Here is a 16,493-nt window from a genome sequence, read left to right as displayed (position 1 = left end):
TTCCCTTTATGTTCCATTTTCCTCTTACCCTTCCCCTTAGACAAGTTATGAACCTCTAGGATTTTTGGTGAAATGTATTTCAGTTTGGGGGAATCAGAACTACTTTTGAGCAATAGTAGCACTCCATGGGGTATTTCAGAGCATATTAAAGTCGTTTTCACATGAAAAAATATATAAAAAGGACATGTCTGGGGCTACAAAAAGAAAAGAGTTGGCACTTTCAGTATATGTGACAAATACATTTCTTCAGGAAATGCAGCATGTTGGATGAAGAAAAGCCAGAAGAGCAATGCAACCCATTTAATGACCAGTTCTATTTGTTACAGTAGAGTGTACTTTTCCATTTACCTGGTAGAGATCACCATTCGTCACTCCATCAATTGAATCTGTAACGAAAAATGGATCTGCTTTAGATCTTTCAGCAAGAAAGCATTTCTATAGACAGTGTATTAATATAGCATATGTAAAAAGGGAACTGTAAGATGGAGACTTTGTTAGCCTTTATGCGTGGCTTCAGCTCTCCTCAATAGAGAAATGAAAAATGATACAAGCTATTGGGAAAAAACCCGATACATTCACTTCAATCAAGAGCTCACGTTATGATTTTAGGAAAACCACTATTTCTCAATTCCATTTCATGATACAATACAGCAAATACAACTTCTCTAAAAATCTCAACCGATTGGTTTGCATCAGAACTAGAAAGATCTGGCAGCTGACAATTTGTCAGCTGTTAATGACACAATGAAGCTCAATACCAGACTTCATAAGAATGGGAACAGCTCTCTTTTTCCTAATCAGTTTTTTTACAGGGTGAGGCAGCATAACTTTCTTTTTTTAAATGCGCGCCATTCAGTCAGTTGAAGATGTAGCAGAGCGCTTGTGGTTTTGTTCGAGAGGCGGGAGTATAAAGTTTTGTCCTGACCCAGTTCAGTCACCATCATGCATTGGAACAGTGAGGAGTGTGCTTTTGCCATTGAGGCCTACTTTTCGAGCGGATTTGGAGTGGCCGGCCCATTCTCCAGATCTGGCCCCTTGTGATTTTTTTCTATGGGGTTTTTTGAAATCCCGTGTTTATGTGAACCGTCCAAGGACCCTACAAGATTTGAGGACCAACATCCAGGAAGAAATTGCTAACATAACGGCTGCTGTGCTGGCAAGAGTCATGACAAATGCCAGAAATCAGTTTACTCAGTGTATGGAGAATGGGGGATGTCACCTACCTAATTTGATCTTCAAAACTACGTAAAACAAAACTTTAGGTATGTGCCTACATTATAAAAAAAAAATCTGATTCATACAATGGGTTTTATTAAGTTTTGAAAAAAGGAAGTTATGCTGCCTCACCCTGTACCTTGCACAATAATCCCAAATCTTAAGAGCCTTTGCAAACTGTTGGTTACCAAAAGAAAGGTATATACTGTATAATACGCTAAGAATGAATGAAAAATCAGATAATTATGTGTCAGAATAAGAGTATTCTTTCACTTGGGGAGATCACGAGCATACATGTAATTTAGAAAGGGCAAACACAGGAGCTGATAAATATTTCGCAAGAATGCAATCCCGTATACTATTGTATATTCTGTAACTTTAAAAAAAAATAAATGGAGCTCAATATAAACATTAAGCAAGCTGAAATTTGTATCCTTTCTGTAGGCCTCAAACACCAGATTATAGGCCAAAAAAAGATGTGTATGAGAATTGTATTCCTAAAATAGAACAGTACTAACACAATGCTTGGCATCATATTTATTTCAATAGTCCAGGCTCAGAGCCTACATTATTTAGCAATGTAAGTCTAACAACCACTGACAATGTTTCTAACTTGCCATGGGAATCTGACACAGGAGCCAGACTGTTCCAGAAAGAATGCCATTTTCCCTTTCTTTCAAAGTAAAGATATGTTAAATATAGCTTTGACTGCCCAGTTCATTTCCATCCGCTAAGAGCAAATGCATGACAGCAACTGTTATAGTAGCCAATGGGAACAAGCAGTTGCTTCCAAGAACTATTCCTCCAAAAGTATTGTCGAAGGCTTTCATGGCCGGAATCACTCAGTTCTTGTGGGTTTTTTCGGGCTATATGGCCATGTTCTAGAGGCATTTCTCCTGAACTATTCCTCCAAAACTCCACAATCCAAAGGCATCTATCCAGAGGCATCTAAGTTATGGGAAATATAACTAAATCTGGAAGATGAAAATGAAGCTTGGACAAACTGTGACCCAGTAAGTCAAATGAAATGTCCCAGTCCTATAGCAAGCCTACGATGAATTCAAGAGAAGAAATGAATTTTTGGTCTGCAACTCCATCTACAAGTATGCAACCAACAATTGTTTTCTGGCAAGTGTTTGAAGAACTGCAAAACAAAAGGGGCCAATCTAAGGGGAAACTGGTACACCCTGATATAGAATCAAAGAATATTAGAGTTGGTAGAGACCACATGGCCCATCTAGTCCAACCTGCTGCCATGCAAGAAAAGCACAAAGTATCCCTAACAGATGGCCATCCAGCCTCTGTTTAAAAGTTTCCAAGGAAGGAACTTCCACCACACTCCAAGGCAGAAAGTTCAACTGTTGAACCTTTGCTCATAGAGTATACATTCCCTCATTTTTCTCTCTGCCATTTTCCTTTTTTTGTAATTATATTTTAAATTTTATATTTTAAAAGAAATAGATATTGATAACCTAGGTATAAATCAGAGAAGAGGCACAAAATAGATACAACTATTTTAACAAATATATTTATTTGCTTTATGATAATAAAAAATAACAAAATTCCAGGAAGAATTTAAAAATTAGTTTGAAAAGATTAATTTGTTTGTAATCTATCAGATGTTGCATTGATTCAGGATAAAAATCAATTAGGTACAGAATTCTGAATTGATTTTAATTCCTAATTTATGTAGTATCTGATGGATTAAACATCATTATAGAGTGAATTGTGAGTCAGCATGGTGTAGAGTTTTGAGTGCTGGAGTACAGTAAAATGAGTTATAATTATAAGGGATCTATAGTTCATTCTATATATTTAAAATTTATAATCAATTTGGGAAGTGATGAATTTTAACTTCACATGAAAGAACAGCAGAAGCCACTTATGAAAGACTTGAGGAAACACTGGGAAAATGCTTTGAAAGCCAAGGTTTGACTTTACTGAAAATTGATAAGATTGCTTATCAATGCAGTACAATTGATGTGAGTCAGTTGTACTGCATGGTTAACATTCAGTAATTGTCCAGATAATTAACTATGCTAGTCAATTGTACTATCAGTACACTTAATAGTTTGTTAAAGTGGTGGAAGATCAGCTTTTTGTTTTTGCTTTTTTAAAATTCCTGTGTAAGGGGATGCATTTAGGGTTTATTTTTAATGAAAGTAAAAAAATCCACGCTGAAATACAGAATTTCCCCCTTTCTTTACCACTGTAAAAATGGCTCCACGAACTTTAAGAACAACAACTATGGTATATCAGCAACAGGAAACGCAGAAAGCAGTTACATAAGATTAATAGCACTGTAAAAAGGTAAAGGTTTTCCCCTGACACAATTCTGAGGGTTGGTGCTCATCTCCATTTCTAAGCCAAAAAGCCAACATTGTCTGTAGACACCTCCAAGTTCATGTTGCAAGCATGACTGCATGGAGCGCTGTTACCTTCCCACTGGAGCGATACCTATTTATCTACTCACATTTGCATGTTTTCGAACTGCTAGGTTGGCAGAAGCTGGGGCTAACAGTAGGAGCTTACACTGCTCCCCAGAATCGAAGCTGCGACCTTTCGGTCAGTAAGTTCAACAGCTCAGCGCTTCAACCCACTGTACCACCGGGACTGATGTGTAAAATGCAGAACGTGAATTCTGGCAGGATCAAACTAAAATGCCAAGTCAAACTGTATGGAAGACGACATGAAACACACTGAACAGCTTATTGTATGATCAGGGAAGTCAGCTATTCTCACTATTCTATGGCCCGATCTATACTGACTATATTTAATGCTTCACTCTGTGGCAGTCAGACAAGAAAGCAAGTGATAGAAAGCCCTTAATGTGCATCAGTGTTCTGTGGTTTCTATAATCACCATCCGGGCCTCAAACTGGTTCCAGGATTCCCTATGTAATCATCTGCACAGCAAAACCACTTTCTTCAAATACCAGTCTGAAACTGCATTAAATGCTATGTGTAGATGGGACCTCAGCTGGTATTTTTCAAATGGGCAAAGCACCATTTAAAGAGCAATAGACCTAATACCCTAACAACACAAAATCCTGTTTCAGGAAGCTAATCAAGGACAGCCTGTTAGGTCTGTTCCTCAAGAATCCAGCCTTCTTCACATGGGTGTGAAGAACGCAAACAAGAAGAAATCAAGTCATTTGAGATACGGCCTTAATGAAGATACAATGGACTGTCAAAAAGACAAATAAATGGGTCCTACATTAAATCTCATCTCATCCTAGAAGCCAAGATGAGTAAAACAAAGCTGTCACACTTTATCTGCCTTCAAAAACGTATAGTGTCCTCGTGAATTCTATAAGATTTTATTCTTTAAGAAACATCCAAGTGATTTACCATTGCCTTCCTCTGAAATACAGCTTAGCCTATAGCACCTAGTATTTCTTGCTGATCCTTACCAAGTACTGATCAGGCCTGAACTCACTTAGCTTGCAGGGTCAGACAGGATCTTATGCCATTAAGATATTTAAGCGTCTTCAAACAATACTGGATTATAATTCTCATCTGTTCTAGCCAACAGTGAGAGATGATAGGAGCTGCAGTCCACCCAAATCTGTTCCATGTCCCTGACTTAAGAGTAAGTACTAGATAGGCTCAACAATCTACTGGGGTAGACAGCTTGGCACTTACTGGTTTGTCTCAATCAGGTGTTTCTTTGTGATTTCCCCAGAACTGGGGCAAAAAAAAGTATCTTATTTAGATATTTCCAAATCTTATATATAATTCAGCATAGTAAAGTAAAAACACTTTAAAATGGAGAAGAAGTACTGTGAAAAGACAGGCACTCCATGGACCACTATGTGTACAACTGTATTTTAAACCAAAGTAGAACCCTGCAGCTAGACACCAGCTCAGAGAGAGTACTGTACTTTGAAAGTCTTTTTTTTTAAATCACTTGGGACCATTAGCCTTAACAACAGAGAAGGACTGAACAGGACAAAAAAGCTCACATCAGTTTATAAACCAATACCTAGATTTAAGAAAAAAGCTGTAAAACAGGAACTCTGAAAGAAGATGGTCTAAGACAGTGGTTCTCAACCTTCCTAATGCCGCGACCCTTAATACAGTTCCTCATGTTGTGGTGATCCCGAACTATAAAATTATTTTGCTACTGCATAACTGAAATTTTGCTACTGTTATTAATTGTAAATAACTGATATGCAGAATGTATTTTCCTGTGCTGAACCAAATTTGGCACAAATACCTAATGCGCCCAAATTTGAATACTGGTGGGGCTGGGAGGATTGATTTTGTCCTTTGGGAGCTGTAGTTGTTGGGATTGATAGTTAACCTACAATCAAAGACCATTCTGAACTCCATCAACGATGGAATTGAACCAAACTTGGCAAACAGAACTCCCATGATTAACAGAAAATACTGCAAGGGTTTGGTGGGCATTGACCTTGAGTTTTTGAGTTGTAGTTCACCTACATCCAGAGAGCGCTGTGGACTCAAATGATGGATCTGGACCAAACTTGGCTCAAATGTGAACACTGGTGGAGTTTGGGGGAAAATAGACCTTGACATCTGGGAGTTGTAGTTGCTGGGATTTATAGTTCACCTACAATCAAAGAGCATTCCGAACTCCACTAATGGAATTGACCCAATCTTGGCACAGAGAACTCCCATGACCAACAGAAAATATTGGGAGGGTTTGGTGAGTACTGACTTTGAGTTTTGGAGTGTTTGTTCACCTACATCCAGAGAGGAAGAGGAGGGCTTTTGGTGGGAGGATCTAAGATCTTTTAAGATTTTTTCTTCCCACTCTGCTGGCACACTGGGACCAAAAGCTAACTCCCATCTCCATGGTCTGTCTTCCAAACACAATATAGGGTATATGACGGTGTCAACGTTATTGTGAGACAGTGTTCATAGTCCACTAAACTATGAATATCAAACATGGCAGCCTAATTTGATGTTGTTGCTGTTTCTGTTTTTCCAGAAGACAATTTGTGGTTTTATTCAAGCTTGTTCATCCTGAACACATTTGGCAATGGGACTGCTGCCCAACTAGATGTGTTAACAAGGCCTGCATGGTGACATTTCAATGGCTATTGTCCTAATATTTAGAATAACTGCTTGCTAAAAGAAAAGGGAAAAGGGGGGGGGGGTCCATATTGAAGATTTTAACTCTAGGACAGAATTATTCTAGCAATGGGTTGTTGGGAAAAAAAGGGGGGGGTCCATATTGAAGATTTTAACTCTAGGACAGAATTATTCTAGCAATGGGTTGTTGTAGATTTTTCGGGCTGTATGGCCATGTTCTAGAAACATTCTCTCCTGACATTTCGCCTGCATCTATAGCAGGCATCCTCAGAGATTGTGTATTTTAGCAATTTCTGCCATTTCAAAGGATGCCGAGCTCCAGAAATAGTAATGACTCTAGAAATAGTAATTTCTTTTTGATGTTACACCAAACTTCCCCAAAACAATACCTTCCAGGTGTTAGACTACAATTCCCATTTCCAGTATGTATGCCTTTGCTGTATAAAGCTGGGAGTTGTAGTCCAACTCATACAGAAGGAGCCAGTTTTGGGAAACATTGGCTTTATTCAAATGATCTCCAAATTAACATTTCCGAATAATTCAGCCAAGCTATTTAGAGTGAGTCATTCACTCTTGAAAGATATTCCAAAGCATCTTTTTATAGACTCCTCCTAAACCAGTCATTTTTACTACACAATTTTGCTCACACTGGATTCAAATAGGAAGACACCTGCATGCCACAGCTACTGCCAGAATGTCACATTTCCTTACCAAAAGGGGTATAGCTTGGCTCAAGCGTCACATTTCAAGAGCACTAAATTGAATAAGATGGTTCATAGGTTTAGAGTTATAAAAAGTAAATCCACAAATCCCCAGCTGCTGCTCTCCCTACTTAAGTTCTTAAAATTAACAAGGGTGCAAAAAGAAAACAGTGTGCCTACATGCAGCTAGTTAAATTTCTTTTGTATTGAGTAATTGGACAGCTCTATATAAAATAGTTGAAGGCAGAATTCCAAATCTTTTTGTTACTGCATAGTAAATTACATATATTATACATCACAAATTAAACAAGGAACTAATATTCTCAAGAAGACATGATAGTACTGCAAGACTTAGTGCATGTAGGCTAGTTACATTACATCCATCCACCGATCCATTTTTAAACCCATTGCAAATAAAGGCAATGTTTACATACAAAAAATAAACAGAATGTCAGCTTATATTACAATTTGTAAGATTAAAATGAGCATTTTAAAGAAGTCCAGTTTTATTATATATATAGGAAATAGTGTCCTTTAAACTTTGAGCATCTCTTTTACAGGGAAATGCTTACAGCCATATATTCCTATCCATATTTACTCAGGTGTGCATGTATATGACAGCATTTTTTTTTCTAAATACAGCCCATTCCCTATAGAAAAAGACAATGAAAGAGAATCTCTGTATTATAAGTCAGCCCCATTTTCTGAAGATCTGGCCAAGTAGAGCATGATAGAAATGAAGTAAATAAATTAAAAAGTATTCTCAAATACTAAATAAATGTAAGACAGATTTCACAACAACTTCTAGTGCTATCTGTGATGTTCAATGCCTTCTAGAACAATAATGTCTACCAAAAAAAAAAAAAGACAGAAAAGAAATTACTTTAAGGGGATGACCAGTCAAGAGAATGGGGAATTTTTCACAACCAAGGATGCCACAACAGAGTAGACCTTTTCGTGGCGATAGAAAGCAAGAGATATAGATTTATTCAGAATGAGAAGAACCTCCCTGGCTTATCTTAAAGCAGGGGTGGGCTCACACTGAACTTTATGGAACTCAGTGAAGGCAGCAATGCTATTGAAAACCACTAGCAGTTGTGATAGTGCTCATTATGGTTGAGGAAGATGGCAGACTGTCCTCCGATACCAGAAAGAAAGAAGAACTGCTGTCCTTGGACTGATTCTGAACTACAAATCTCACATCTCTTACTATTGGTTATACTAGGTAAGGCTGTTTGGAGTCATGAATCAGACACATTTGGAGGACCACGGTGCTCCACTGTTTTTATAGAAGCCTGTGAGTGTGTCTGGCAGACCATCTGCTTCCTATTTGGGATTGCTTTGTGTGGTGTAGCTGTTGATTTTTCAGTTGCATGTTTTGTCACTGATAGAAGAAAAAAGACAGAAAAACAAGCAGCATGTTGCCTCCCCTGACCTAGAAGATAGGAAGGACCATATTGGAAGCAGCAATCCCTTAAATACTCTAGTTCTAAGCCATTTAGGGTTTTAAAGGCAAGAGGCAATGTTATGTTTAATAATCTTGATAACGTCCAATAAAGGAGATTGGCAACAACTGTCTATGTTTAGATTCAGAAACCCAGTTCTATGTTGTGGAATCATGGCACATCTGCAGCAGGACTCCAGTCATCTGCAAAATATTCTGGGCATGTTCTCAAGGGCTCAATCACATAGGACACGAGCCAGGCCTCCGGGGATTCTCACTGTAGCTGACAGCCTGACCAAAATACTCCTCTTGATGCTCATCCTTTAGAGTAGATGAGCAAACAGTACCAATCCCAGAGAGATTGAAAATTCCAATGTTTCATGAAAACAAGTGGAAGACTGGTTACCTATAGAATGAGTATTAGCATCTCTAATATTTAGGACCCCAAGTTTTGGTGATTTTTTTTTTTGTATTTTGTAATACTTCTATTTGCCTTATATGTACACAATTGGAGCATTTGGAGACAGAACGCAACTCGAAACATGAAATTCATTTATATTTCCTATATACCTAACCTGATGATTATTTTATACACTATATTTTAATAATCATTATATTTTAAGGAATCATTAGAAAGCAAAGTTGTTACCATCTTGGTTCCCATGAGGAAAATGTTGGATTTTGGAATTCTGAATAAGAAATGCTCAGCCTGCACTTTTAATAGCTTAGGCATTAGAGGTCTAAAAATGCATGAGACACAAATAGGATGACTATAAATGTAGTTTTTAGGTTCAGGCTAGAACTACATGGTACAACCTGAGATCTTTTGTGAGTTTCAAATCTGAATACATGATAAACATAAGCAGGATTATAAACAATGTTTTAAATCCATTTTAACCCAAACTTTTCGTATATTTTCTTATGTCTTTGTATGTGTTTTTATCTACTTAATTTCTGCAAGCTACATTGAATCCCAGTTTTAGAGAAAGGATAGCATATAAACCAATACATCAATACAAAAAGGAAACAGTCCAAGGGAAGTTTTCAGCATGCCTCCTCCAAGTGCACTTTCAATACCTAACTCCTATCAGCTAAAGCACAACTCAGCTGGGAAAAGTCCCCAAGGAAGAGAGCAGGATCAAGATAGTAGGTATTAAGCTACTGTAGCCGAATCAAAAAATTAAATATCCGACTAGCTCAAGGAAACTCTTACGATGTCCTAAAGCATCTTGAAGCAAGATGAGAACTTCTTTGCTGCTACTGCATACATTTCTATAGGCCTAAACCAGCTGTGCGTAGAGCTTTTCTCTTCTCTCAAACTCTGCAAACTTTCCTCTCTGTCAAAGCTATTTGGAGAAGAACTGGTTGCTCTTGCTTTATAATAATGGCAAGAGCAACAGGTCTGTTGAAAACCCAGTGGTTTTAGCTGTGCTTCAGATTAGTTGGTTGTTGTTTTTAAAGAAACAATTGTATAACTTATCACTTTGTGTTCTTTCTGCTGAGTGAACACACATTTTAAAAGTAAAATTTTGCATGTGCTTTAAACACAAAACTGCAGTTACACAGACAATCACAGCTCATAATTTAACACAAGTGACAAGCTGTCAGAAATAATTTAGAAAAGCACAGAACACTGTGGCACTTGCAGCAAAGAGGGCACGTGTGTGAACTACAACTCAGTCTAGATATGCTCAGTTTACATGTTTTTGTAAGTGACAATTCTGTTGAGTGGACATAGTTACTAAGGACAGTCAACAGACAACTACAAGATAGCTCGAGTTACTCCTCTGAGGACACTTCCACACAGCTGAATAAAATCCCACATTATCTGCTTTGAACTGGAATATATGGCAGCGTGGACTTGGATAACCCTGTGCCCTGTCACACAGCCATATAACCCAGAATATCAAAGCAGAAAATTCCACAATATCTGCTTTGAATAAACAGAAAATATATCTAAAGGGCTTGAGCATACTAAACATCTGAAGAAATTGCATTACATAAGCCTGAAATCTGTGTTTCCAAAGGGAGAATGGATGGTGAAGTAAGCTTTAGCACATGAAAACATAACCTAGAGCATTACTACAGTGCTAATACTATCTGTGGCTTAAGCAATAACTGCAAAGTGCATCTTCATAACCATGAATTCTTTATGTGATCTTCACCAAACACCAAGGAAGGTGTAGGATTCAGTTGACTCAAATGCTGCCTTCTGTGACATTTATGCATCCCTGTTCCATATTCCCCATTCTACTGCCCAAAAGCTCAACCAACACCAGCAACACTATTCAGAAGGACTGAACTTCTGCCTACCCTACCAATGGCTCTTTGATGTGCTAGTAAGAACTCAATGCTGTAGCAAATCCTCACACCTTCAACGCTTAGAAAATGGCTGCAGTGATGGCGAGATTAAGAATAGAGGTGCATCTACTGTAAATTTAATGCAGTGTGGCACCACTTTAATCACTCAATGTTATGGGATCATGGGAGCTATAGTGAGTGAGGCACCAGTACTCTTTCACATAAAAAATGTTAAAAGACCTTATGAAATAACATGTCCCATGATTCAACAGCATTGAGTCATAGTCGTTGAAGTAATGTCAAACAGCATTACATCTACAGTGGAACTGCACCTGCCTCTTACAGGCTCTATCACAGTGATAGGAAGCAAGGTTTTCTCATTAAGAGCATATATTTGTACATTTATACAAGACCTCTGGCCATCTACCCAACATCCCGCAAGACCTTTATCCTCAGAAATAGTACAGAGTCCTGTCTTTTAGCTTAAGCACTTTGTACTCTGTGGATGAGCACAAGCATGCTTACCATACATGGTCTCAGCCAAGTTAGGCTACTAGGCACAGTTATTGTCCAAATCTATTAAAAAATATACCATGCCACTTTTAAAATTCAAGATGTCTTATATGACCCAGGTTTGTTGGGAAAATTAAAAAAGAATGTACTTGTTCAGATACAATATAGCTAACTGGCTCATACAAGATGCAATAAAGACAAGCCATTATCATGCCTGTTTACTGTGGCTCCTGTCTGGCCAAGAATTCCTACATGACTTGAGTATAATTCATAGTAGAATTTCCTTATAAATAAAAGAAATCCTTTAAATAGGCATTAGTCCTTTCAGAGTTAGTCAACTAGGGGAGGTACCAACGAACTTGGGTTTAAGGATCAAGATAGGGTACAAGGAGTAAAGGGCTAATGAAGAGAGGGAAATCTGAACCCAGTTTTGCTGCTTCTTTCCACAGCCCTAACAGTTGTTGCTTAATGACCACTGCACTCTCCTACCAAGCCATATCATTAATGATCTTGCCTATCCAGAAGCTTGAGACATGACTGAAAATATTATAACATATATTATAATATATAAAATGAATTATATATATTATTCAGCATTTTTACATGAGTGAGAGATGGTGGGGGTGGAATAATGTTTTTCTAGTCTCAGACATTAAAGCATTGGTCTACCACCTCATTCATTCAAAGGGACATGGGCTCCTTATGATCACTGCAAACATTATGACCCCATGCAGTAGGCAATGGGTTGACTGAGGGTGCACAGATGTTGTACACAATGCAGTTTGACACTTTAACTGCCATGAGTCAATATTTTGGAATCCTGGGAAATGTAGTTTTACAAGTTTTTTAACTTTCTCCCTCAAGTAGCGCTAGTTTCTCATTGACAAACCCCAAGATTACATAAGATTGATCCACCAGCAGTAAAGTGGTAGTAAACTGCACCCGGAGAGGAGGAATCTCCTAGTTGGATACCCCTTTAAGAGCCATGGCACTTTCCCTTTGAATACATGGTGCAGCAGTTTGAGTGTTGGACTACTGAATCCAGAAGCCCAGGTTCAAATTCCTCCTCTGCCTTGTAAACCCAATGGGTGACCTCTCTCAGCCTCAGAAGGCGGCAAATGCAACAACCCTTTCTCCCAATAGATCTTGTGAAGAAAAACCCAGATTGATTCATCTCAAGTTCAAACTGCTCTGAAAGTATTGAGAATCTTACATCGGTCTAGCAGCATCCCCTTGAACTAGAACTCTCTGACAGAGATGTCTTGGTCTCTCAGTAATCTATAAACCCCCAAATAGAGCTCATGTAGTAAAGTGCTAGTAACTCATTTCAACAGTGACAGTTTGTGGTAGGGACAGGAAGCGAGGTCCTTTAGCAAGCTTTGAATCATACAATCCTGGAGTCAGCAAAACCTCCAGGGCCATTCAGTCCAACCCCTGATTTTGCAGGAAAAGCACTATCAAAACACTCCCAAAAGATGACCATCCAGCCTCTGCTTAAAACTCCAGAGAAGGAGCCTCCATGGGACTCCAAGGCAGAGTTCCACTGTTGAAAAGGTCATATTTCGGTCAGGAAGTTCCTCCTCAAGTTGAACTGGACTCTCATTCCTACCATTTGTTTTCTGCTGCTTTGAAGTCTGGTTCCCAATGGAGCAATGGACTGAAAGAGCAGAAAAAAAATTCCATGTAAACATGAGGAAAAACATCTTGACAGTCAGAGCTGTTTGGCAGTGCAATCTGCTGTCACCTTGGAGTCTCCTTTTCTGGATGCCTTTCATTATCAGCGATCACGCGTGTCTGAGTATGATTGCCCTTCAGGTGTAGGATCTTGGTGGTGGATGCGTAAGTGACTGTAGAAACCTATTATTGATCTGCATGTTCTTCTGCAGTGAGGACATTGATTTCTAAATGGGAGGTGGTCCTGGTCAGGATTGGATCCTCTTGATGCGTTCTTCCTTTTGCCCTCCATTTATGCCTCTTCGAATTCCACAGCACTCTTGGTAGCAGCTAACCTCCAGTTAGAGCATTCAAGGGCCAGGGCTTCCCAGTTCTCTGTGTCTATGCCACGGCTTTTAAGGTTGGCTTTAAGCCCATCTTTAAACCTCTTTTCCTGTACAACATTCTGTTTTCCGTTCTTGAGTTGGGCATACATTAACTAGGTTGTTGTGAGTTTTCTGGGCTATACGGAAACTGTTTTGGATTGTCACTTCAATGCTGGTAGTCTTTGCTTCTTCCAGAATGCTGGTATTTGTCTGCCTATCTTCTGAAGAGATTTGAAGGACTTTTTGTAGCAACGCTGATGGAATCATTCCAAAAGTTGAGTGTAATGTCTGTAGACCAGTGGTTCCAACCTGTGGACCCCCAGGTGTTTGGCCTTCAACTCCCAGAAATCCTACAGCTGGTAAATGGCTGGGATTTCTGGGAGTTGTAAGTGAAAACAAATGGGGACCCAAAGGTTGAGACCCAATGCATTAGATGGTCCACGTTTCGCAGGCATATAACAGGGATGGGAGGACAATGGCTTTATAAACAAGCATCTTGGGGCTCTTCCACACAGCCATATAAACCAAAATATGAAGGCAGAAAATCTCACAATATCTGCTTTGAACTGGGTTCACACCACCATATACTTTACCTAGACGATCCCTCATTGTCTGAGTAGGATAGTCTTCCAAGATTAGTGTACTGGCGGTGGGTCCATAGGTGACTGTGGAGCCCTCTTCTTGATCTGCATCTTCTCCTGCAGTGAAGGCATCGGTTTCCAGAGTTGGCTTGACGCGCCTTCCTCTTGGCACATTTCTCTTTCACCCTCCATTCGTGCCTTTTCAAATTCTACAGCACTGCTGGACACAGCTGACCTCCAGCTGGAGCGCTCAAGGGCCAAGGCTTCCCAGTTCTCAGTGTCTATGCCAGAGCTTTTAAGGTTCACTTTGAGCCCATCTTTAAATCTCTTTTCCTGACCACCAACATTCCGTTTTCCATTCTTGAGTTTGTAGTAGAGCAACTGCTTTGGGAGACGGTGGTTGGGCATCCGGACAACGTGGCCAGTCCAGCGGAGCACCATCGCTTCAATGCTGGTGGTCTTTGCTTCTTCCAGCACGCTGACATTTGTCCGCTTGTCTTCCCAAGAGATCTGCAGGATTTTTCAGAGGCAGTGGTGATGGAATCATTCCAGGAGTTGCATGTGATGTTTGTAGACAGTCCACGTCTCGTAGGCGTACAGCAGGATTGGGAGGACAACAGCTTTATAAACAAGCAGCTGGGTATCCCTATGGATGTCCCGGTCCTCTAACACTCTGTGCTTCATTTGGTGTTGTATTTCTGCCATATATCCCAGTTCAAAGCAGATAATGTGGGATGCCTCCTTTCACATAAATTCAGAGGTTTCTCATTACATTCATGTGACACACTGCAGCTGACACACTAATGAGTAGCCATTAGCCAAACAAAGAGTTTGGAAAGCTCTGGCTTTACTTACTTACTTAGACGATCCCTCATAGTCCAAGGATGATGGTCCTCCAAGTGTAGTATCCTGGCGGATTTCATTCAGCTGTGTGGAAGGGGCCTTAGCCTCCCTACCAACGCTTTTAAACAGAAGCTGGATGGCCATCTGTCGGGAGGGCTTGGAGGGTGTCTCTCTGCAAGGCAGAAGGGGTTTGGACTGGACCCTTCCAGTTATGGTTCTATGAGTTTAGCACTAAAACCACTATGTAGTGGGACTAATGCTAAGCCCAGTGGGCCCTCGGTATTCGCTGGGGCGTGGTCCCAGGACACCCTAATATCATGACATGCAAGGGACACCGAGTGCCCATTCCCACGTGCAGCCATCACGTGAAGAGGCCCATGAGTCCCCGTCCCCCCCCCTCCCGTTTCCACTCCTTCCTTCCTTCCTCACCCGCCGACAGTCCCTCCTGGCCTTGCATTCCGGGCGGCACCTCGCCGTTCTCCAGGATGTTGTATCCCTCATCGTTCTCGATGCCCGCAATCTCGTTCTCCTGCTGGGCCAGGAAGGCAGCGGCCGGGTCCTCCTCGCTCCCGCCCAGCGAGCCGTTTCCCGCCGCCGGCTGTGAGGCGGCGAAGACGTCGAAGTCGGCCATGAGCAAAGAAGATAAGAGCCGCCAACGGAAGCTGTGAGAGGCGAAGAGGAAGAGCGGAGCGCGCGCTCGGGGGAAGGGAAAGAAAAAAAAAACACCGTTGAAAGGTCTCTCGCGCAGCTCCAAACTTCCGGCCTCCTCCGCGAAGTCCTCCTCAGCGCTCCTCTCCTCTTCCCACCCCCACTTCCTTATCCGGAAAGCTTTTCGAGTGACGGCGCCGTCCCGCCAATCGGAATGGATGAGCGGGCAAGGCGTGGGCCAATCAGCGGGGTGGCGCGTGGACGCCACATGACCAGCCCCTTCTGCGCCCCTGCTGGAGAGGCGGCGTGGCCAATCCGCACGCAATCCTTTTCCTGGCGTCATGAGCTGCGCTCCTCCCCACCTTTCTCCCCGCCTACTGACGGCGAGGCTGGGCGTGGCTTGAGAATGATTGACAGGCGAGCACCCTGGGCAAGGAGTCCCCTCAGTTTACACACCTGCTGAGGAGTGCACTTGGCGTCGCAGGTGGAGCTGCCTGCGGGCTCTTCCACACAGCTATATCAGCCAGAAAATACCACAATACCAGCTTGGAACGGGGATATATGGCACTGTGGACTCAGGGCCCTTCCACACAGCCATGTAACCCATAAGGTCAAGGCAGAAAATGCCACAATATCTACTTTAAACTGGGATACATGGCACTGTGGACTCAGGGCCCTTCCACACAGCCATGTAACCCAGAAGATCAAGGTGGAAAATCCCACAATATCTGCTTTAAACTGGGATATATGGCAGTATGGACTCAGGGCCCTTCCACACAGCCGTATAACCCAAAAGATCAAGGCGGAAATTAGCACAATATCTACTTTAAACTGGGATATATGGCACTGAGGACTCGGGGCCCTTCCACAAAGCCATATAACCCAGAAGATCAAGGTGGAAAATCCCACAATATCTGCTTTGAAATGGAATATATGGCAGTGTGGACTCGGGGGCCCTTCACACTGCCATATAACCCAGAAGATCAAGGCACAAAATACCACAATATCTACTTTAACCTGGGATATATAGCACTGTGGACTCAGGGCCCTTCCACAAAGCTATGTAACCCAGAAGATTAGGGCGGAAAATCTCACAATATCTGCTTTCAAATTGAATATATGGCAGTGTGGACTCAGATAACCCAGTT

At 41.0% G+C, this 16,493-nt stretch overlaps 1 protein-coding gene across 4 annotated transcripts in view; it reads right to left on the bottom strand.

Annotated features, from left to right (window-relative positions):
* CLTA (clathrin light chain A) overlaps positions 1 to 15,534 on the bottom strand; it is a 28,286-nt gene extending 12,752 nt beyond the window's left edge. For 3 of the 4 annotated variants that reach the window (XM_060763733.2, XM_060763734.2, XM_060763736.2), the window contains exons 1-2: positions 15,127 to 15,534; positions 349 to 386 (exon numbers count right to left, since the gene is read on the bottom strand). In XM_060763733.2, coding sequence (XP_060619716.1) covers positions 349 to 386; positions 15,127 to 15,328 — 240 coding nt within the window. In that variant the 5' untranslated portion in view covers positions 15,329 to 15,534. The remainder of the gene's footprint in view (positions 1 to 348; positions 387 to 15,126) is intronic. The other variant, XM_060763737.2, reaches the window with a different exon arrangement.
* Between the last annotated feature and the right edge of the window lie 959 nt (positions 15,535 to 16,493).

Source organism: Anolis sagrei, chromosome 2 (genome assembly GCF_037176765.1).
Source record: "Anolis sagrei isolate rAnoSag1 chromosome 2, rAnoSag1.mat, whole genome shotgun sequence".
Classification (NCBI taxonomy): domain Eukaryota; kingdom Metazoa; phylum Chordata; class Lepidosauria; order Squamata; family Dactyloidae; genus Anolis; species Anolis sagrei.
Note: the sequence above shows the minus strand (reverse complement) of the source record. Positions and strands in the feature narration are given on the sequence as shown.